At 35.8% G+C, this 23,181-nt stretch overlaps 2 protein-coding genes and 1 non-coding gene across 4 annotated transcripts; 2 read left to right on the forward strand and 1 right to left on the reverse strand.

The window, feature by feature from the left end:
* The first annotated feature begins 6,537 nt into the window (after window positions 1-6,537).
* LOC127074879 (ycf3-interacting protein 1, chloroplastic) lies at window positions 6,538-13,875 on the forward strand. 2 transcript variants are annotated; one of them, XM_051016290.1, is made up of 7 exons: window positions 6,538-6,976; window positions 7,051-7,095; window positions 8,473-8,586; window positions 9,202-9,282; window positions 11,723-11,887; window positions 13,091-13,136; window positions 13,622-13,875. In XM_051016290.1, exons 1-7 carry the CDS (start codon window positions 6,638-6,640, stop codon window positions 13,660-13,662), a joined length of 831 nt encoding a protein of 276 aa, XP_050872247.1. In that variant the 5' UTR covers window positions 6,538-6,637; the 3' UTR covers window positions 13,663-13,875. The 2 variants fall into 2 exon arrangements, with proteins under 2 accessions (XP_050872247.1, XP_050872246.1); XM_051016289.1 differs by lacking the exon at window positions 13,622-13,875 and having other exon boundaries at window positions 13,091-13,261.
* On the reverse strand, window positions 13,441-13,512 carry TRNAH-GUG (transfer RNA histidin (anticodon GUG)). The gene has a single exon. It is a non-coding gene; the product is annotated as a tRNA-His (tRNA).
* Window positions 13,876-14,735: 860 nt separating the features above from the next.
* LOC127136907 (uncharacterized) lies at window positions 14,736-15,608 on the forward strand. The gene has a single exon (XM_051063417.1). It carries the CDS (start codon window positions 14,736-14,738, stop codon window positions 15,606-15,608), a length of 873 nt encoding a protein of 290 aa, XP_050919374.1.
* Window positions 15,609-23,181: the final 7,573 nt, after the last annotated feature.

Here is a 23,181-nt window from a genome sequence, read left to right on the forward strand (position 1 = left end):
AATAATTATATTTTTTCAAATAATTAATTTGGAAAATCTTAGGGATAATATGAGATAATTTTATGGGATTAAAACTCAGGATTTTAAGGGATAAAAATTTATAGGATAACTACATAATGGTTTAGAGATAATTTTGGGATGAATTTTGGGACAATAAATATGAATAAATTTTTAGGATTTTAGGGATAAATTTTTTTGGGACAAGGGATATAACACTTGGATTTATGTAATTACCCTTTTAATTTATTTTCTTAAATAAAATAGTAATTATATTTTTGTAAATAATTAATTGGGATAATTTTTGGGATAATATGGGATAGAATCCTAGGTTTTAAGGGATAAAAATTAATGGGATAACTATGGGATAATTTAGGAATAATTTTGGGATAATTTTTAATACAATAAATAAGGATAAATTTTTAGGATTTTAGGGATAAGGGTTATAATACTTGAGTTTATATAATTACCCTTTTAATTTATTTTTTTAAATAAATTAATAACTATATTTTTATAAAAAAAATTAAATGAGATAAAATTCTATAACAATTTTTAGGGATAAAAACAGGGGACAAACATTAGGGATAAGAGATATGGTCTTTGAGTTTATTAATTAAACTTTTAATATGTTTGTTAAAATAATTATATATAAATATTACTATGAGTTTACTTTCTTAAATCAAAATAGTTGGATTTTTTTTATAATCGAGAATGGGGATAATCATGGGATAAATCCCTAAGAAAATTTTAGGATTTAAGAGATAAAAAAGTTAGGGATAAAGAATATAATACTTGGGTTTATATAATTACCTTTTAATTTATTTTCTTAAAGAAATTAATAATTATATTTTTGCGAATAATCAATTGGGATAAAATCAATTTAAACTCACCTCAAACTATAAGTCTTCCGCCCCAGTGCATTGAGACATTTTTCAAAATCAATTACTTCTCCGTCCCCGATGCGTGAGAACTTTCAAGAGATAAAAACAACCAACCAACCAAGGCAAGAGATAGGCTACCTGTTGGCAAGAGATAGGCCGAGAAGAGTCATCAAGTCACCTTAAATACTTAGGTATGCAGATCTCATAGCTTATGCCTTAATCTCTGCAAGTGAGGTTCTAGATGAAGAACCTAGAGACTATAAGGAAGTTATGAGGAGTCGAAATAAGACTGAATGGCAGAAGGCCATGGATGATGAGATGAAGTCTCTTCATGATAACCACACTTGTGAAATGATCAAGAAACCCGTTGGAGCCAGGTTAGTCAATTGTAAGGGGATCTTAAGATACATAAATGAGTCTCTGAATAGAGTCATGATTTATGGTGGAGCATGTAGTGGAAATAGTAAAGCAGAAATCGAAGGGTATGTGAAATGTGATTATGCAAGTTGTATGAATTCCAGAAAATATTTTTATGGATATGTGTTCACTATGTTTGACACATCATTTAGTTGGAAAGCAACACTTCAAAAGCTTGTTGCCTTATCAACCACTGAAGCGAAAGATATCGCCCTCACTAAAGCTGTGAAAGAGGCATTGTGGCTTGAAGTTTTTTCTAATGAGCTGAAACTTCAAGGTTGAGTTATCATTGTTAAATGTGATAGTCAAAGTGCTATACACTTGTTGAAGAATTCAACTTATCATGAACATACCAAGCACATCGATGTGAGGTTGTATTTTGTCAGAGGGGTAATCGAGTGTGGAGAAGTCCAAGTGCTAAAGGTTTCGATAAATCACAATGTTGCTGATATGATCAAGTTACAAGTTTTTCCATTGTATGCAGTTGATAAAGTTGAATGAAGAAAGCTAGTTTGTTCCCTTGATGTTATAGAGTTTGTGAGATATTAGAACAAACTTTTGTATGATCTAAGGGTAGCTTCTTGGTTCGAAAATTCGACAAGATCATTAGCATGTCATCGAAGTCTGTTCACATGTTGTAATCGAAGTATGCTAGGATTGTTAGCATGTCGAATTGAGTCTGTTTGTTATGCCCAATTGTTTAAGTTAGTTTGTTCTCTAAGTTAGCCCATGTAATGTGCCTGTGTGTAAAAGTCCATTAATTTAGTGTGTTAGTTTTCTTATTAATAACATACTAGTCTCTCATAATTGTATAACGCAAATCTTAATTAGGGTGAGAGACGTTATTTGCTATTCTGTAACACTTGTAATCTTGTTTTAAAGAGAAAGTAAAGAATAATAATTTATAATCAACTTATTGTGCTCTTCTTGCTTTTTTTTCTATCCATGTGGATTTCTTGCCGATCAAAAAATCGATTATACTTTGTTATTCCAGTATTGTTTTCACAACATAAAGATTAAGAAATAAAGTTATATTATAGGTATGCTTTACAACATCAAGCTTTAAACTGTGCAATATTAGAAGTTGTCCAAAGTATATATCTCTGGATTTTATTGAGTTTGTATCCTCTATTCTAAAATATGGAAAAGACTCATCATATAGAGAAAAATTTAAAATAATTATCATAAATCGCTATAGAAAATTAAATAATTAATGCTCTTATAGTAAAAAGTTCAAAGATATTATGTCTCTGAAAAAGAACAGGTTCAACACTTCCTAAAATAACAAAGGGAAATAAGTCCTTTAAATCACTAAGTGAAGATAAGATAGATGTAGCCCATTTGTTATAAAAAGAACAAAGAACTTATGTTTTCCTAACAGATGCTAAATGTATTTTTAATATTTTTTCTTTAATTTAATAAATATTTTTAATTTAATTTCTAATACCTCATATGAGCATTTGCTAAAAATAAAGCCTTTGTAGTAAATAAAAGGATGGCGCAAAAAATAATTGGGTCAAAGATTGAACCAATCCTAAAAAGATAAGGGTAAACAAGTCTCTCGCCCTCTAATCGATTAAACCTCAGGGCTAATCGATTAAAATTATTTAAAATTCAAAAAAAAATCCTTGCAATTAATTAGGTACTCTATGTAATCGATTAGGATTTGAATCTTCACTATTTTCAACTACTATTGCTATTTAATCGATTTCATCAAATCTTAAGCAAAATAATGAATAAATGGCTAAGAAAAATATACAAAGTCCCCAATATTACTCATGAATGGATTCTAAAAGTTGAATGCAAAAAGGTTTGAAAATGATTAAAAAATAAATTGCAAAAGGAAATTAAAAAGAAAATGAAATAAAAATAACCAAAAAATGCAAAAATAATAAAAAAATGGGAGAAAAATGTATGTGATGCAAAATATTTTTAGAGACTTTGTGTAAAAAAATTGATAAAAAAGGAATCAAAGATCATTAAAAATTAATTGGGAAAATAAAAATAAAACAAATAAAAGAAAAAGGGCGCCAATGGCTATGTGGTTTGAAAAAATGCGTTGGCGCTATATTATTGGATGGGAGATTTGAATTACGTGCAAGCAGATTCATCTTCAACCTCCCTTTGATTTCTAAAACATCATGAACTCGGTGTTTTTGGCCAAAATCTCACACGTTTCAGCAACAACATCCATCATCGTTCATGTCTCTTTGCTTCAGAGCCATTGCTTGGCTTTGAGCAAAGAGAATTTGCTAAAAAACACGAAGAACCCTAGTTCTTCAAAATTAAATTAAATGATGAATACAAAAGATAAGGGAAAGGTAACAAAGGACTTTTGATCAGTGGAACCTCACGAAGAGAGTGATAACTTATTTGTTCAGGAATTTAACTCGTATCTAGCTTTTCAGTTGAAGCTTCAAATGTCAACAATGGTGAAATCGGAAGTCTGGTTCAAAGGAGTTTCAGGGCACTACAATGCTTCAGTTATCTTCAGATGATGCCAATAATGAGTTATGGGCAAAGATTCGAAGCAAAACGAGCTTGATACGATGGAGCAGTTAACTGGTTTTTGTTGGTTTCGAGTTCAAGTGTAGTGGGTTTTTTGTGGCTTTCTAAAGCTTGTAAATGAAGGAAAAATGATCTTTTATTTATAGGAAAGGTGTTGAGCAGCTCACATAAGTGGAAGGGATATGAAATCGTGTGGATTGGGGTTGAAACTCTCACTTTTGCAACTCGTGTGAGAAGAGGGATGAAAAGTGTGAATTGGTCCTGAAATCTGGTCGTTTGAGACTTGTTTGCATGTGTTTTGGAGTTACAAAAAGTTTGTACATGCGAAGGTGGTCCCAGATTGAAACATGAGTGATTTGGTAACCTGAAACTTGCATGAAAAACAGAGTTCATGACACCATCTTTGCAGCTAGGCCAAATGAAATCCCCTCGTGCATTTTTGATTTTGCTTCGTACATTTTGTTCCTTTAATTGCAAAGAATTGAATGAAAAAGAATCATATCAAGAGGAGGCTTGAGTTGAAAATGGCATGGTCTCAAAGTTCAGGTCGTGACCTGATTTCTGGGTCAGGCATTAGGTTGAATCAACCTTGGGCATGTTTGATATTTTGAGACCTCGCGTTCATGATTGAATAACTTTTGATTCCCTCATGATTTTTGAGCCAAACTTGGGCCAAATGAACTTTGACATAAGCTTAACAAAAGACAAAAGGAATGAGATGAAAAAGATGCTTGAGCTGAAAATGGCATGGCTTCCAGGTGGGGTAATGACAAGGTTTTTGCCCAATTTGGCAACTTAGCCCTTTCCAAAATTGAGGTCTTTAGGGATTGAATTGATGCTTGAACCTTGAAGTAAAGTTGTAGAGGAACTCATTATGAACATCTGGATTAAAGGAACTTGTCAATTGGTTGAAATTTGAAGAAGTTATGGGGTTTGGACCAAAAGTAAATCCTACTTGCAAATTAGGTCAACCAAACTTGTGCCAACTTAAAGTTCTTTTGCATCCTAAGTTAAAATGATGATGGAATGAGCATCCCTTAAAGAGAACTTGATTAAAGCTTGAATGATCTTGAGGATGACTTGAAGATTGAGTGATATGGCATAAACACATGAACCACCCTTGAATCAATGAATCACACTTGCATCTTTCTTGACCAAAATGACCTTCGTTTTGTCTTGAATTGAAGCATGATCACCTATATGAACAAATGAACAAACAAGTATCATCTCTTATTGGTGCTTTGGTTAGTTGATGAGTAAATCAAAGTAAAAAACTCTAATGTTAAGATCAAACAAAGAATGTGGACATGCTTGTGAGCCAATGACCAAATGCAAAAGGTCATGCTAAAGTTATGATGATACATGATATGATTTCATGTATGCAAATGAAACTAAGCAAAAGGTAGGAATATGAAGAATAAATTTTGGGGTATGACAACAACTGACATAGATGAAGTAAAATTTAAAGACACAAATGATTTATCATCATATGACATATGGTGCGATGTTACAAAATCAAGGATCCATGTGGAAGGATACATATTTGACAAACTAGAAGAGTTCAAACCTTTAATAAATGAGACATATATGACATGTGGATGAGCGACAAGAGTCTTTTGGAGTTGGTCTACAATATCAAATATTTGAGAAGTGGTTTTAGATGAATATACATAATTAGAACCAACACTAGTGGTAGTTAGAGCAGCAACAACAACAAACATTGGATGAAGGACTTTTAAAATTCTTCTTATTTGCTTTCAACAATTTGTGACATTGAGATTTTCTATGACATTTCTTCTTGTAAAAAACACATTCATCATTACCAAGTCCAATTTTACCTTGATATTTTACTTTGTGAATAAAAGCATAAAAAAACAAATAAAGAAATATATAAAGTTCATTTATTTGAAATTAGATTATTAGAGACTTCAGTCTAATTTCTCAATCCAATAACCCATTAACAATTAAATCAACACTAATAGGAGTACGATGTGAAATACTTTTCTGAATACTTCCAAAATCATAAAAAAAACATTAGAAATTGAATGAACAAATTGATTTCATAAGAGTCAATTAATCGCATAAGTGTGTTGAGCTCATAACCCACAAATCCATTGACTAAAACTACACTCTAACACCATCTTAAATGTGGTTGGATTTCATTTCTAAAAATTAATTTAAATGGTGAGGTTGCGTTCACACATTTATATATTCAAAAGTTCAAAAACCTAAGTAATGAAAGACTTCGATCAAACTCCAACACAAATATAACCCTTAATAAAGATAAATATAAATGTTATTATTTTTATATAAAATTAAAATAAAATAAAATTAAAAGTTAAAAATATTTATCTAAATAGTGAAATAATCAAACATTATTATTTTGCGAATACTTCCAAATACTTTTTTAAATTAGAATTAAAGTACATAACATTAAATCTATAGTTTTAAAATAGTAATAATAATTTTTTTAAAATTTTTTGATTTATAAATATAAACATATTTACATTAACTAGTCAGAATTAAACACTAGATCAATAATTTCATACTCATTTAATTCAAGAAATTCATAGTATAATTAAAATATTTATATTATAATATTTATATTATAATTAATTTTTAATAAAAAATCCAATACCAGAGTTCGTGGCTTAATTTTCACGATTATATGTGTGAATAAAATTATTATAGTGGCTATTTTTACTTTGTCTACGAATTAAAATGTTGTAATTATTATTCACATAAATATAAAATTAAAAAAAAATTTAAAGATGCATTAGGATATGTTTGTAAGAAAGATGATAGGATAGAAAAAGCAGCGAAGGTTGTTAACAATGGCACTGTCATCATCATCATCACAACCGTTGCCATTAACACTTCCTTCAATTTCATCTTCACAATCACATTCTCTTCCAACCTTTCGCTGTTATCATAACTCTCACTCCTTCCTTAGCAACGGAGCACAGTTCACGAAGCTTAGCATCACTCATCGCCGAACATCAACCATACTTTCTTCCGTCGTTGCCTCTGTTGGGAATGAAGATTCTGACCTACGTGTTTCCTCTACACAGCAACTGAATGATGATGATGATGATGTTGAGGAGGATGATGATGATGATGAAGAAGAAGAACCAACCCCTCAAGACCTTGAATATATTGCCCAAATCAAAAGGGTAAATTTACTGCTTCTTTTTTTTTTTCCTAATTTTTTATTTATTTATCAGTGGATTTTGATTTCCTATTGCAGGTTTTGGAGCTGCTTAAAAAAAACCGGGACATGCTATTCGGGGAGGTATACTCTTTTTTCAGTTTTCACTTTTTTTTAATACTTTTTCCAATTTTACTTTACTAATTAATGGAAGGGAGAATTTCATCAAACTTCTGTCAATCAGATTGACGATGTTGTATGAGATAGAGTGTTGGACGGGGGAAAACCAACACGAGAATAAATTAAACTTAGGGGAAATGAAGATGTTGTGTTAGATGTGTGGTAAGATTAGGTATGCTAGAATGAGAAATGACATTATTAGAGAGAGAGTTTAGGTAGCACCTATCCTTAAAAAGATGGCGGAAACTTGACTTAGGGGGTTTAGGTATATGAGAGAAGACCTGTAGATTCGACAGATAGTAAAGAGAGTAGATTGGATGGAGGATAGTCAAATCACTAGAAGCAGATGAAGGCTTAGTAAAACTATAAGAGAAAGTATTAACAAAGATCAAGGATTTACTCTCTTTACAATCCTCCTTTTTCTAGTATTTCCTTTCATCCCGCGCAACATTGTCATCTTTGCTACATCGAATTTATTCTTGTGTTTGGCTTTTACCTCCCAATGCTTCATCCTATTCAACAACTGAAACCCTCATTTACCTCAGATACCCTGCATGAATATGAGAGCTTACATCTCTTTACAACTCTCCGTTGATTTGAGCAATAACCTAAGATGTTTAAACCATACTACTTGTGAGGCACTTTTCTTCTGTAACCCTTACATTTCATACACATAGTCTTACCTCTACTCAAATGGGTGCCATGTGCTTCTAAAGCTAGTCTTTAACCTCCTTTCCTCTCTTGACTCACTAAGTGAGACTATTTCCTAAATAAAAAGCATGCATCTCGAAGTTAGCTCTTGAATGTGCTATGTAAGTACATTCAAGACAGGTAAAGGTACAGGGGCATAAAATTGTCGCTTGAAGCAAATCCTATTGTTATTAATGCTAATTATATAGATACAAAAGTTTAATTTTCTAAAACTTTGTTCATATCATTTTTAAGATAGCATAATATAATTTATAAGTTGAATCGATTAAATTCACTTTCTACTAAACATCGTTGAATGTGTAATTATGCTAATTATAAAATTGGCGCTTGAAGCAAATCCTATTGTTATTAATGCTAATTATATAGATACAAAAGTTTAACTCGCTAAAACTTTGTTCATATAATTTTTAAGATAGCATAATATAATTTATAAGTTGAATCGATTAAATTCACTTTCTAGTAAACATCGTTGAATGTATAATTATGCTAATTATATATTTCCATCAAGCTTTTAAAATAAGCTTCAGTTTTTACTGTGCGTTTGTTCTTGCTCACTATGTAAGTGCATCTCCCGATCATGTTGTCCTTGCCCATGATGTTCTAATGATTCTTTCTTTATCCTATTTCCAGGTCAAACTAACCATAATGATTGAGGATCCCCGAGATGTTGAGAGAAAAAGATTACTCGGTATTGAAGATCTTGATGGCCCAACACGAGATGATCTAGTTACCGCTTTGGAAGAAGTAAGTTTTTCCTTCTATAGCAATGATTATCTAAATTGTGCTTTAATTTGTAGAAGCATGAACAGTCTAACTCGTACCAGAAGCTTTAGAGTTTATTTAAAATCTTGTTTGGAATGGAACATTTGGTCACTTTTTAGGGTAGATATATTTGGCTTATTGTCGAAGGTAGATTTTTTTAGGGTAAAATCTTGTTGCGCTATTGTCCAAAACTTCAACTTTTCAAACCTTTTGTGATAATCTAGCTAATGCTCCGTCTCACAATCCATTTTTGTGTGCTTGAACCAAACACAAGGAGTTGGATTAATATTTTTGTTTGAGAAAACGTTCTAAATAAATCTCTCCAATTACATTACATTCCATCCCACTTTCAGATTGCTAAAGTACCTTTCTGCTAGTTTTATTAACTTTCTGTTAATCACTTTTGGTAACTTCTAGCTCTAGCAGCCCTTCTACTACGTGCTTCTAAAGCCAACATGATAGCAGTTAGAGAGTAATCAGCAGTTCATTGTCTGAAAATTTTCTTTGTCTGTTTGTGTTATGTGGCATTGGCTTTTAAACTCCATATACGGTCAAAAGCTGATTTCAGATTAAAAAAAATGGTTTTGCATTTACTAGGTGAATGAAGGGAAAATTCCAAAGGATAAAGTTGTTCTCCAGATGCTTGCTGAGGAAATGAATGCATGGCCTAATTTAGAGGTATGGTTGAATTTGGGCTTGTTTTAATCTATGTTTCAGTGTGCATGTATATGAGGCAGTTGATTGCATTGTGTTTATACAGTTTGGCCTTTACTCTATCAGGTTCTTTGTATTGTTTTATTGAGGTACTATTTTTCAAGTGGATAAAAACATTAATAGTATTATAAGGCTTTGAACTTGAACTTGTACTAGTGTCTCTTTATATGCTTACTAATTTGATTAAGAGTTGTGTTTTTTTGACACAAATTTGACATAAAGTTTCGACATCAACTTGAATGGCTAACACAATTCAAAGATATTACATTCAGTAGAAGATGGTTAATGAATATATGAAGGTGAGGTGACACATCACAACTCATTATTTATCCACTCAACACAATTAACATCAATTTTAACACAATTTGGATGGTTAATCGATACTTGTAAATATGAACATTACAAAATTCTGGTTAATAGAGTCCTTCAACAGCAACAAAAAGCTCATTCTATTTCTTATACCTAAATGGATGAAGGAAAGTTACCTAAGCAAGAGGTGCACCGCGACTAGGGTCATGAATAATGCCGGTATTACTCCCTTGAGATAACCGTTTCTTTCACCGAAATCGAGACTGCGGGACCTTTACGGTGGTGATTTGAAAATTGATCCAGCACCCTTACGTTGTGCCCTGATGACCCTACCCATCCCGACTAACCTACAACTCTACCTACTGTGCGTGAAAAATGGAGCTGGAAATGGCTGAAGAGAGAAATTAACAACATATTCGAATTTCATCAACCATATAAATTGATTATCAAAATTTGATGTCAAACTTTCGTGTCAAAATATCATTTCTCTTTTATTTAACTACCTTACTTAAGAGTCTTAGTTGTAATAGGAAAACTTCAGTCACATTTTACTTTTTGCTGAAAGAAAAACTAGATAAACGTTGAAGTTTGTCTGTAGTATGAACACCACACCTCACCAAGGTAGTCAAACTTGAGATCCTATGCAAGATCGGGTTGGGGTGATTAGATCGTGAATCGGGGGATCGTAACACGGATCGTAAGATCCTACCAAATTTAGAAATTCACATATATTTTACATATAGATTAATAATATGGATATGACACTACATAATATAAAAATAAAATTCAAATAACACTAAAATTACTTTTAAAAACTGAAATTTCATAGGATAATATTCATTAAAACTAATTCAAGACAATTCCAAAACACCACAGCATTCAAAGCATTCAAAACAGTAGCAAATAATAATTGAAAACTTATAAGAAAATGGGAGAAAGATTCCAACAGCAGGGGGAGTAGTGAAAGCACCAACAACTAAAGTTCCAACAGCAGAACTTGAAGCCATGGGAGACAGGTTGAAATTTTTTTTAATGAGAATGAAAGGTTACTTTAACCGTGAAAGAGAAGATAGAGAATGAAATATTGAGTGAGACAACCATTTTATTTAAAGGAAGAGAGATGAAATAGTTTAATCGAATAAATTGGAATGAATAAATATATTTTGGGAAGTTACCCTAATCATAATATATTTTGGGAAGTTGAATAAATTCATAATTATTTGGTGGCGGAGTATTAATTACTCTTAATTATTACTCCCTCCGTTCCTTTTAAGTGTCACTTTCTTGATAAATTTGTGTTTCTTTTTAATTGTCACTGGTAGAATTCAAGGTAGTATTAAATGCACTTTTGTCAAAATTACCCCTATATAATTATTACAGAGAGAGAAAAAGTAAAATGAATGTAGAATATAATTAAGGGTATTATAGGTAAAATGAGAATTATTGTTTAAAAAGTAACATTAATAATTAGTTTTCTTGGTATGTGTAAAAAGTCAAAATGTGACACTTAAAAAGGAACGGAGGGAGTATCATTTATCCTAGTTATTAGGCTGAAAAGAATCGTTTCAGATTGCAAAACTAATTTAAACAAAAACGGAATTTTTCAACAAAAACGGCGATTCTACCGTTTTCACGTGATATCACGGCGATTCTGGCCGTGCCTACCAAAAAACGATTCTGATCATCCTCTGGCACGGTGGATAGTTGCAAGATCGTAAAATCGTACGATCCTACGAGTAGGATCGCGATTTTGACTACCATGCACCTCACTAATGTAAAAACCTATTTTACAAAGATTTACCACTGAATTTGATTACGCTCTTTCTAAAATTGTTTAGTTTTTATCCATTGTCAATGCTAAGATTTTCTAATTTGTTTTATTATTTTAACTTATTTATTCTCTTTTATATGTTTGACAAATTTGATTTTCATGTTGGAAATACAGTGAAGGTCCTTTTACTCTATTTCCATATAAAACTTCAAATTTTGCCACATTGTCCCGAACTAATTGTTTATACTAACTTCCATTATTTTCCACTGATATAATGTATAACGCCAAATCAGTTGCTGATATTTTTTTTGTTCAAATGGATAGGTTGAAATAAAAAAGAAAAAGCCAAAAAAATCTCTATATGCAAAAACCACTGACACTGGAATCGATCCTAAAGTGGTTGCAAAGAGACTAAACATTGACTGGGATGTGGCTGCTGAAATTGAAGATGTGGATACAGACGATGAAACAGAAGTGCCTTCGGTGTTGGTCAGTTCCTTACATGCCTTGTACATTATTTGTGATTTAATTTTGGTTAGTTAGCCACCATTACTATTGTCATGTAGACCATGGTACTGCAGTTTTACATTAGTGTGGAATCTCTGGATTCATTTTAGTGGGTTCCTGTACCTTTTTAATATAAACATGGGCGATAATATTAGGCTAATAGCTTTCACCCATTATAAATATTCGGGTCAGCTATTCTTTATTAAAAATGTACTGGGTATAAATATTGAGCAGTGTAAAGTCCTTTTCTATGTGCCTTTTTCAAGTTTGTTTCCTTTTTTGGGTCCATTACTGTGTCTATCATTGTGTCAATGTTGTCTTTCCTCTTTCCTTTCCTTCTATTGGCCTTCCACGCCGCAAAAATGTCCCGTCTTTAGGCAGGTTTCACTCCCAGTTTTATTTTTGAGCTGTCTGCATCTTCCATCACCCAGGCTCACTGGGCCTAGGTATGGTGTGTGTTGGAAAGTCCATGTTATATGCAACTATTTCCTTCCAGGGGTTGCTCATTGCACTCTTAATAGTGCTCTCAAACCCTATGTGGATTTTCTAAAAATGTTCTTTTCGCACTGTCTGGATTTCAAAATCTGGACGCTATCACATATTACAAGAGAGTTCAAGCTCATCCAAAACGCCCAGAATGCATAAAAAATCGTATCAGGGTTTTAAAATCTGGATGCATCATATATTAGAGAGCTCAAGTTATCCGAAATGCCTAGAATGCACAAAAAACACCCTGTTCGGATTTCAAAATCCATACATGTTCGAAATGCCCTGCTTCTTTTTCTTCTAAACTTTTAATATTTTAAATGCAATTTTGTCCGGATTTTGAAATCCTGACACACCACATATGACGAAAATGATATACTATTGTCATTTGATTTTGTTTCCAATCTCCTAACAGTACGAAAGGGTATTTTCTAGTTTCCATAGAGTTTGAGAGAACTAGGGTGCAATGAGCATTGTCCTTCCCTTCTATAACAGAATGTATAGATAAAACATTTATAGTTTGACTTTATGATATACACATTTGCTAGTCTAGTTTCTGAGTTCTTAAAAAATTATTGGTGCAAAATACGGAATTTTTTTTATCATTCTTTTGATAAATTTTCTTTTCCTTACCTTTTGTTATTAGTTTTTCTGGGTCACCCTTTAAGCTTTTTATTAAGGAAGTTGTTTATTTTGCAGGGCTATGGAGCACTATACTTGGTTTCAGCTTTCCCTATTATTATAGGTGTTTCAGTAGTTTTGATTTTGTTTTACAATTCCCTCCAGTAGGAACTGGCATTGCACTCAAATTCAGTGTATAATATTACTATATTGAAATGAGTTAGTATATCACAATATGTTCACATAACATTCTCCAGGGTTTTTTCTGTGTTGAATTAGAAATTGTTAGTAGTTGGTAATTATTTTTAACTCATGACTTCCAAAACCTAGCTGCCCCCAAAAAATATGGTAAAACAATGTGGTTGGTAATTAATTTTAACTCATGACTTCATAAACCAAGCTGCCCCAAAAACATATGGTAAAAACAATGTGGCTGCTGGGATTCGAGCCCAGGTCTCCACGGCCACAACGTGGAATTCTTACCACTAAACTACAGCCACTTTTGTTGTCAGTCAGCCTGTTTGAGTTATTTTGAATAAACTTCTTAGCAGAATCTTATGAAAAAGGGATTATTATAAGAAATTTTTACATAATAATTCTTCTATGCAGGAACTAGAACTATGTGGATATCAAATGAGTTTAGGTTTTAGTGCGATGAAGTAAACCTCCGGTACGGCGGAGCATGGGTGGATCTACAAGTTAGCATTCTAACACGTGAATTTGTATACTGTCTTATAGTATCGTATATGCAGTCGAATCATACTATTGGATACCCGTGAATTTGTATACTATTGGATGTGTGATTTGACACCTCACTCACCGTCCAATCATATTTAATGGTGGAGACTTCTATGAATCATCAATGTCTTGGCGGATATGTTTTTGAACTGGACTTCACCCTGATTGGACTTTATTTCTCATGGGCATGTCGTCGGCCCAAAATAATAATCTCTTAAAAATTAGTTTTCATATATAAATTATTTCAAAAAACATCTCCATTGAATTCATCCTAGATAGTTGAATTTATAAGGAATTTTTGGTAGCTAAATAATGCCGAATTTATTGTAACTAAAGAACTGCTATATAATAAGAAAATTATATCCAATTGAAAAATCTTTGTCCAACTTTGTTACAAAATTTCATCTTTTCAAATAAAGTTTGCGAGGTTTGATTTTATAATCTAAAAGATTAGAGTTTAAAAGTCGACCTAAAAATAATATTGATTTGTAAGATGAAGATTGTTTTTTCTATATTTTATTTTCTATCGTGTAAATTAATGTTGACAACAAATGTTCACTATATTTGTCTTTAGATTCTTTTCTATACAAACATGACATCACCTATTGTTCTCCTCTTCATTTTTAAAAGGGAGAGAAGTGTGGTATATGCAAGCACGTTTGAACTTCACTATGTAACTTACTCTATATATAACCCTTCTTTTATCATGTGCCCGTGCACACCACATTTACTATATAATAAAAGGGTTAATCAACCTTTTCTTTACCACTCTTAACCAGAAAATCAACATCATCTTAAGGGAAAAATATATATAATTAATCTAGATTAGAGAGAGAACATGATCATCACTACTAAAATATGGATGGAACATGCTAAACACACTTCACGTTCTACGCATTTTTTATACTAGCAGTGCATCCACCAAGTTCAATTTCTCATACAAATATCCCTAATATCAGAAATCATGGCTTACAAAAACTAGATAATGGAGAGCTTACAAAAAGAAAAGCAAACTGTGGTGAATTCACTATCATCATTACAAGTTTCAAAGCCAAGGTTCATGAGTCTTAGTCTTCCGAATTCCGCGAACTCGTCACCTTTGTTAACTTCAAAGAGAAAACCAAAAGGCGAGGTTGCAGAATCTCCAAGTCAAGATAGTAACTTGACACTCAAGCAACAGTATATGCTACAAGAAATCATCTTCAGGAAGAGCAAATCATGTGGAGAAGGAAGAGCAAGTTTATCACCCTTTGATGAATTCGATCATTGGTTAATCAAACCAAACACGGCCGAACATGACAACACTAATCACGAAAGCTTATTCGTAGATGAAACTATCAAAGAGAGTCATGCGAGTGACAATGAGCTTGAAACAATTGCAGACGGGGGATTCAAATGCAGTGCTCTTTGCATGTATCTTCCGGGATTCGGCAAAGCAAAGTCGGTTAAACCTAAAAAAGAAGGATTAGAAATGGAAGGTACAATATCTAGGACAGTTTCTTTGGAAAAATTTGAATGTGGTTCTTGGTCTTCTTCCAAAATATTCAATGATATTGAAAGAGATAACACAAGTTCTTATTTTGATCTTCCATTGGAATTGATCAATGGAAATATTACTAATGATGTACATTCACCTATTACATCAGCATTTGTTTTTGAGAAGAACCTTAAGGGGGTTCTTAAGAATGGTTCTTCTAAACCAAATGGTAGAAAATCAGATACATCGCCTCATCAAGTTAGGTTTTCTATGTCTTCCTCTACACCTCGTTATCCTCCTTCTCCGGTTTCGTGCAATACTCCTAGTTTAATAAAAGCGAAAGATGATTTTAATGCGTTCTTAGAAGCAAATAGTACTTGAAGAACTCAGAGATGTTTCTTCTTTTTCTCACTAGATCGAACGGTTCTCGTAGCTGATGCACCGTGGAACAGCTGAAGAGAATCCAAATCAACTACTTTGGTTGAGCATGATTGAATCACTTCAATAGAAAGTGGAGTTAGAAAAAAAATACTCACATCATTTGTTTGTTGTTCTACCAGTTTTTAACATGAACTACATGTTTGTTGATTAATTTGCAAGGGAAAAGCATGGGATGTTTTTGTCTAATGATATAAATGATTGCATAAATCTTCTCATATTGCAAAAAGTATATCATTCAAATAATAAAATTTAGTTTTATTATTGAGTTTTCCTATTACAATAGTTAAATTCATACATTTTATTTAAATGTTTGAGGATTTGTTATGATTTTGAGATATAAATTTGTAATGGGATAATTTCACTAGATCTTAAAAAGGAAGGTTCAGGAATCTAAGATGCAAGTCTATTGTCTCAATTTTAAGCGGGTGTCAAGTGTGAAAAAGGTAGATTGCTCGATACGCCACGAGGTGCAAATTTGGGTGATAGACCGCCCGTTTAAATTGGACCGTCCAAGTCAACTCACATTGCCCATTTACTTAGTAAACGTAAGAGATGACATGTCAAAGTAGCAGCCGATTAAAGTTCAGTCAAGGAAGGATAATCGCGTCCCTAGATTCTAGGGAGACTGAATCCCCTCTAAGCCAAGTGTCGCATCCGCGAAAAACAACAGGCGGGCTAAAACAAAACAAACAGAGCCGCCACCGTGCGTTATTTATCCCAAAAGAGGGAAAGGAAACGCTCGAAGTAAACCTGGAAAAGACATGGTCTCGCGACCAAAGAGAGATGGGATCGGGAGTCGGTTATGCGAAGGGAAGGTATTAGCACCCCTACGCATCCGTCGTACTCGACGGGATCCACGCTCAAAAGAATAGAAGAAAGGTTGCTTAAACACTGCTCAAAAGAATGCACACACACACACTGAGAACAACACAGGTGGGAGAAGAGGGGAAAAGGCTCGCTAGGATATCGCATCCTATGCCTACGTATCTCATCTGGAATGAGAATCAGAGCTACCGTAGTTCGGCTCACGCACGCCGAAACAAAACACACGCGCAGACGCTGAGACGTCAAAACAAATACACAAACGGGCAAACATGGAAACCGAATGCCAACCGCTGGACTTACATCAGACTCTGAACCAAACAAACACACACAGGAAACCAACTGCCAATCGTTGGGCTTACGTCGGACTCCACACAACAAACACCAATAGGATACGGACTGCCAATCGTTGGCCTTACGTCCATCTCCTAACACACAAGAGGGTTAACCAACAAACAAGTTACTAAGGAGGCTGGCACTCGAGCCTAGTAACTGTCAAGCAAACACACGCAAAAAGAAAAAGGGTGAAAACACAGACTAAAAGGGAGTCGGGAACTCGAGCCTGATAGCTGTCAAGCACAACACACTCAAAAAGAAAAAGGGTGCCCGGAGAGATCTCGTACGACCTCCTGCCTACGTACCTCATCTGGTATGAGGATCAGGGCAACGTAGTTCCCCTTAACAGGGGAGAAACTTCTAACCTAACCAGAAACAGGGAAATGACAAACTAGAAGGGAGCCTGACTCGAGCCTAATAGTTATCATGCAATCCACAATAGTCCTAGGTTGAGGTTTCTATCTAACTTGCACAGGTAGCAAGCTATCCTAAACAGCACAGGCAAAGCAAAGCAAACATACACACAATTAGCACACACTATATACAAACAAAGTGGGCTCATACAAGGTTAGGCTGTGAAACACAAGCCAACTGGAATCGGGTGATGTTAGCTCTTAACCCTAACATTGAGAGTTAGGGTGAAGCAGATGAAATGGGAAGTGAGGGGTGTGCCTCACAGCTCTTATCCCTGGCCTGGGAGAGCTTGACTCAAATAGAAGGGGTGGGAGTTCAGAAAGTTGGAACTCTTCTCCACATATGACTGACTCAACATGGATCTTGGGTTAATATCCACAATGCCTCAACATAAGGTGTGTGAGCAAAGTGGATGACACACAGAATAGCAGGAGATGGATTGCACATCTCTTTTATCTGCCAATTGCCTTATCAAAGGTCTTTTCCTGCTTGGCACAAAGATAAACAAACACAAGCATTGCCTCTTAAGGAGGGCTTCAGACAGGTGCCTGCCCAAGTAACATGACAGGTCTTCCAGACTACATGAAGTCAGTGAATTATACCTCAAATGGTTAAGCAACCAAGCAACAGCAAAAGCAAGTTCAAAAGAACTCAAAGCAACTTAGGTACCTTCAAGAAGATGCAGAAGTGGAATCCATGGATTTAGGTCTTGTAATGTAGAAACAGATGCTCCTCAAGGCTTAGGTGGATGAATGGATGAAGAACAATAGCTCAATCGTGCTGGATCTTGCTTGAATCTCCAACTGCCATGGATGAGTTTGAACTTCAACAGCTTCGAATCTTGATGAAACTTGATGGATCTTGCTTCAATCTACCTCCACAATGCTTATGGATCATGAACCAATCGAGAACAAGGCAATGTATGTGAAAGAAATTGATGAAAAGTGAGAGAAAAAGTTTGCAGAGATTTTTCAGATCTGGAAATTATGAGGTGTTAATCATGAAAACAGTTATGCTTTAGCTTTTATATGGTGTGCTAATGATGTTGCTAATCACAATTAAGCCAAATGCAAATGGATTAGTGAAATGGAAGTGTAATGCCAATTTGTCAATTCACCCTCATGTAATGCATGCCAATGGAACAGTGCTCGAATTTGCCCTTGGAATCATTTCAAATGCTGTTTGGAGCCAAGTGTAATTGGTAAAATGTGAAGGCAATGCATAATTTTTGAATTACCACTTTCCCTCCAAAATTCAAATGAAAAGTCCAAAATTTTTGTGATGGAAATGCATGATATGTGATGCATGAATTGGATAGTGCATGTCAAGAGAGAAATGTTGCAAAAAGAACCACTTCATTTGGCCTTATGGTTTGAAAGTTATGCCTTCTTGAAGTTCAAATTCACTTGGCAATGATTGATCCATATCTCTTCAACCATACATGAGAAATTCATGTTCTTGGACTTTTTGGAAATGGGAGAACAAGATCTACAACTTTCATGTTCAACAAAATTTCATTTGAAGCATTTTTGATGATGTAATCTTGAGGAGAAAATCTTTCCATTTTTGGCAATTTTGAATTATAAGTCACTTTCTATTTTTGGAAAGTTTTGTCCTGACTTTATTTTCTTCAATGTTGATGTTTGAAATGTCAAATGAGACTTGTTTGAACATGAATGAAGTATTTCTAACCATCTCCCACCTTCAAATCCAACAGTTGACTTTTGGTTGACTTTTTCCAATTGACAGATGACTTGATCATGCACAGATGAATCTGAGCCTCAATCTCCTGATGCAATGGCTCCAAAATGAAACCCTAGTTTTCACAAGCTCAATAAAAGCATATGATGATCCCCATCTCCACAAAGACCCCATCTTCTTGCCAAACCCTGACTGGTATAATTCAACTGATTAGGGTTGACCAGAGGTCAAAACCCTAATCCCAAGGAAACTGATTAGGCACAATCAACCTCTTGGTGATGATAAGACCATGATGATGGTGATGTACCATTGCAACAAAGATAATGACCAATCTCCTTGAGGAACCAAGAAACCCTAACTGAAGCACAAACCCTCAGATGATTAGTGATCAGTTCATGAGACCCCCAAGCTTGCATCTCTTAACCTCCCCATCTTCTGATAAAGACTTAGGAGGATGACTTGATTATTGTTTCCACATGATATGCAAAGATGCAATGACTAATGTCCTAAAAAAATGAAATGCAACATGCTAAGCTAGTCCCAAGAGAGGAGGGCAAATTTTGAGGTGTTACAGCTGCCCCTATTCAATCCACTGTGAACCTGTCGATATGAACAGCCTCGGCTTTCAGATGATCAGGATGAAGAGTGATTGAATACCAAGAACAGACGAACAATTTGCACTCTGATGGGAAAATAATTAACAATGCCTGTCAGAATCGGCAAAGAAGTAATCTCAAAAGAAGAATCCGTCTGGTACGGAGCAAATCGGCCTGAATACCGAAACAGAAATGTTGACCTGTATACCAAAATAAATGGTAACACAGGAATAACCATGGCCTGAACACCATGTATCCGCTGGGGATTATTATTTTTTACTTTTCTTGAACCCCAGAATTTTCTGAGTGATACTTTTTCGTTTTCTTGAACCCCGAACAAATATTTTCGCGCGCGTGATCCCGGATCACCGCAGTTGAACCCCGACAACTTCATAGTAGTCTTGTTTGCCAAACAATGAACCCCGCTCTCCATTTTGAACCCCAGTCGCCTGACGATAACTCGCGATCGCCATTGTGAACCCCGTTCTCCAGAAAACACCCTGTGTCTCCTTTTCTCCATTTGGACCCCGCTCTCCAGAAAATGCCTCAACACTTCCTTTTCTCCATTTGAACCCCGCTCTCCAGAAAGTTGTGATAATTCCGCTGGCAACGTCGGAAATAACACCAAAACACCACTCTGATGGCGACATATCAGAGGGTACACCTTCACAAAAGGAAGGTAACATGTGCATCTCTTCCTCAGAAGACACCCATAACGACCTTTGTTGACCTCAGCCAAAGTCTAAGGTGACACATGAACAGAAGATAATCCTGAGGACCTCATCCCGGATATAATCTTCAACTCCAATATCCATTTGAACCCCGTTCTCCAGAAAATGTATCAACACTTCCTTTTCTCCATTTGAACCCCGTTCTCCAGAAAATGCCGCAACACTTCCTTTTCTCCGATTGAACTGTATTTTCGCGCTGATCGCGTAACGTCCTTTGATTTTATTTCCATCTCCGCCCGACGGAAAAGTTTCCTCCAATATCGCACTACTGGGGAACATTGCTAACCTGACGTCATGATGCTAAACTCCTCAGAGTAACATCTTCACCGACCGACAAAACCCATTCTCGGATGGTAACCACGGCTTGGGATAACTGATGCTTGCAATGCTGATGCTGATCTTCCAACCAGCGAAACCACTTCTCAAACAATAACCACGGCTTGAGACTAGCTTATGCTTGAAATGCTGATGCATGATATTTTTTAGCGTAATGCTCCATAATCATGGAAATGCTACGCGATTTATTATGCAATATGATATGCTTATCTACATGATGAATGCATAAAAAGTATCCCCCTCAAGGGACTCTTCTGGGAAGCTCGAGGCACTCTGCTGAGGAACTCGACAACACTCCGATCTCCACCCTGCTGGGGAATAGCACTACTGCCGGGAAATAGGCCATCCTCACCAGGAATAACCTCCTCCGCACCCAATCCACTTGGGGACTTCGTTGGGGAATAAACCACCAACGCACTCTGTGGGGAAACCAACAATCTCTGACTTGCTGGGGAATTTGCAAGCTCGACTCTGCTTGGAGAAACCACTACCAATATATACCTCCACTGGGAGAATAACAACCTTCGGGCCTGGCTGCTGAGGAAACACCGATCTCATACATGATGAGGAGATAACCATCCTGACCCTGCTAGGGAAGACACAGACCTTGAATCTGCTGAGGAGGTGACAATCCCAACTCTACTTGGGGAAACCAGGAAATTCTGGCACTGAACACTCGTCGACTCGTCGAACCTTGGTATTCACCATCCCAATCCACTGTCAACTTTCCAATTTTGAGAACTCCCAGGCTCGTCTGGACTTTTCTGATTCATCACCTTGTATTCCCAACCTCTCCGTACTCTACGAAGAGCGAACTCCTGAGATTCATACAGACTTTCCAATCTTCAGACTTTGAAGAGTCTTCTTGATTAATATCCAGGATCGTCGTACGTCTCTCGCTGTCTTTTCACCATTCTTCCATCCATTCGTCCCTGATCGGACTCCTTGGGGATCCTTCGTCAAAAGCTTCCACATCACAACCTGCAAGTGAATGAAAACATCTAACAGTGCCTGCAAAAGAGATCATTAGATAAAAACGTGCCCCAGGCGTGTCAAGATTTCAACACTTGGGTCACTCAACCTTCCGAATAAGATTTCAAGCTTTCAATCTTATAAACATGCATTGGAAGGGACCTGTATGTCTAAAAATGCAAAATTCCTTATCACAAACAATTGGATGTTTTTGCAATCAAAGCGGTAATGAAAAACAAAAAACAAAATTATTTGACTGAATATGCATTTTATTGATTGAAAAAGTGTGGCTCAAAACTGAGCAATACAAAGGAAGCAATTTCTGAAAAGAGGTAATTGCGCACAAAAGGAAAATCTATCCTAATGGCAATGTGAAACCGTGATCTCATCGAGTTCCAACTCGGTTACACCCCATATGTCCTCAGACTCTCCATACCTTCTGCCTTCTGAAAAAGACGCTTCCGACTGTTCCCTACCGGGGATTATCCATGTGCCTTAACCAAAGCGCAAACGATCATGCCAGACGCAGTTGTTCGTTTCAATCCCTCTTTTTCCTGGACCGCCCTTTCGGGTTTTCAGTCCACCGGGATACCCTTTTTTTGCCCAAGCCGCCTTTTCAGGTTTTCGACTTGCCGGGTGTACAATTTTTCATTCTTTATCCCTAACTTTTGCCCGAACCTTTTTAATATTTTTTTCGGTTCGCCGGGATGCCCATTTTTGCCTGGACTATTTTATTCTTTTCGTCCAGCGGGTCTCTTATACGAAGTATTTTTTAACTGCGTCTGCATTTACAGGGGATGGAAAATCCTCGCCATCCATGGTCGTTAAGAACAAGGCTCCGCCAGAGAAAACCTTCTTGACCACGAATGGACCTTCGTAATTGGGTGTCCACTTGCCCCTACGATCGTTTTGAGGAGGAAGGATCCTTTTTAGCACCATATCACCTACGTGATACACTCGAGGTCGCACCTTTCGGTCAAAAGCACGCTTCATCCGCTGCTGGTATAACTGCCCATGACAGATGGCCACCAGCCTCTTTTCCTCAATCAGGCCCAACTCTTCATACCGAGTCCTTACCCATTCAGCCTCTTGCAATTTCACGTCCATCAGGACTCTCAGCGAATAGATCTGAACCTCAATCGGTAGCACAACTTCCATTCCATATACCAACGAGAAAGGCGTTTCCCAGTAGAAGTACGCAACGAAGTTCGATACCCAGGATACCAGCTTCCTACTCAATCACACCATCGGTGCATTCGGTAAACTCCGCTTCCATTCATGTTAATGGCCCCATCAGACATCAGAATCCGTTCGGATTTAGGGTCAGGCCCCTCCTCCGGGATCGGTTCCTCACAATCTTTCGATTGGAGCACCTCGAGATGCCCTTATCAGGGAACTCAAACTTCCTCAATTGATAATCCTCAATGGGTTACCGGGCGAGGTAATCGGACAATACACTCCCCTCGATTGCTTTCTGAGATATGTACTGAATATCGTATTCAATCAACATCATTTGCCCTCTCGCAACCCGTCCGGTTAATGCTAGCTTCTCAAAAGCATACTTGATCGGATCCATCTTGGACATCCACGAAGTGGTATGAATCA

Source organism: Lathyrus oleraceus, chromosome 4 (assembly GCF_024323335.1).
Source record: "Lathyrus oleraceus cultivar Zhongwan6 chromosome 4, CAAS_Psat_ZW6_1.0, whole genome shotgun sequence".
Classification (NCBI taxonomy): Eukaryota; Viridiplantae; Streptophyta; class Magnoliopsida; order Fabales; family Fabaceae; genus Lathyrus; species Lathyrus oleraceus.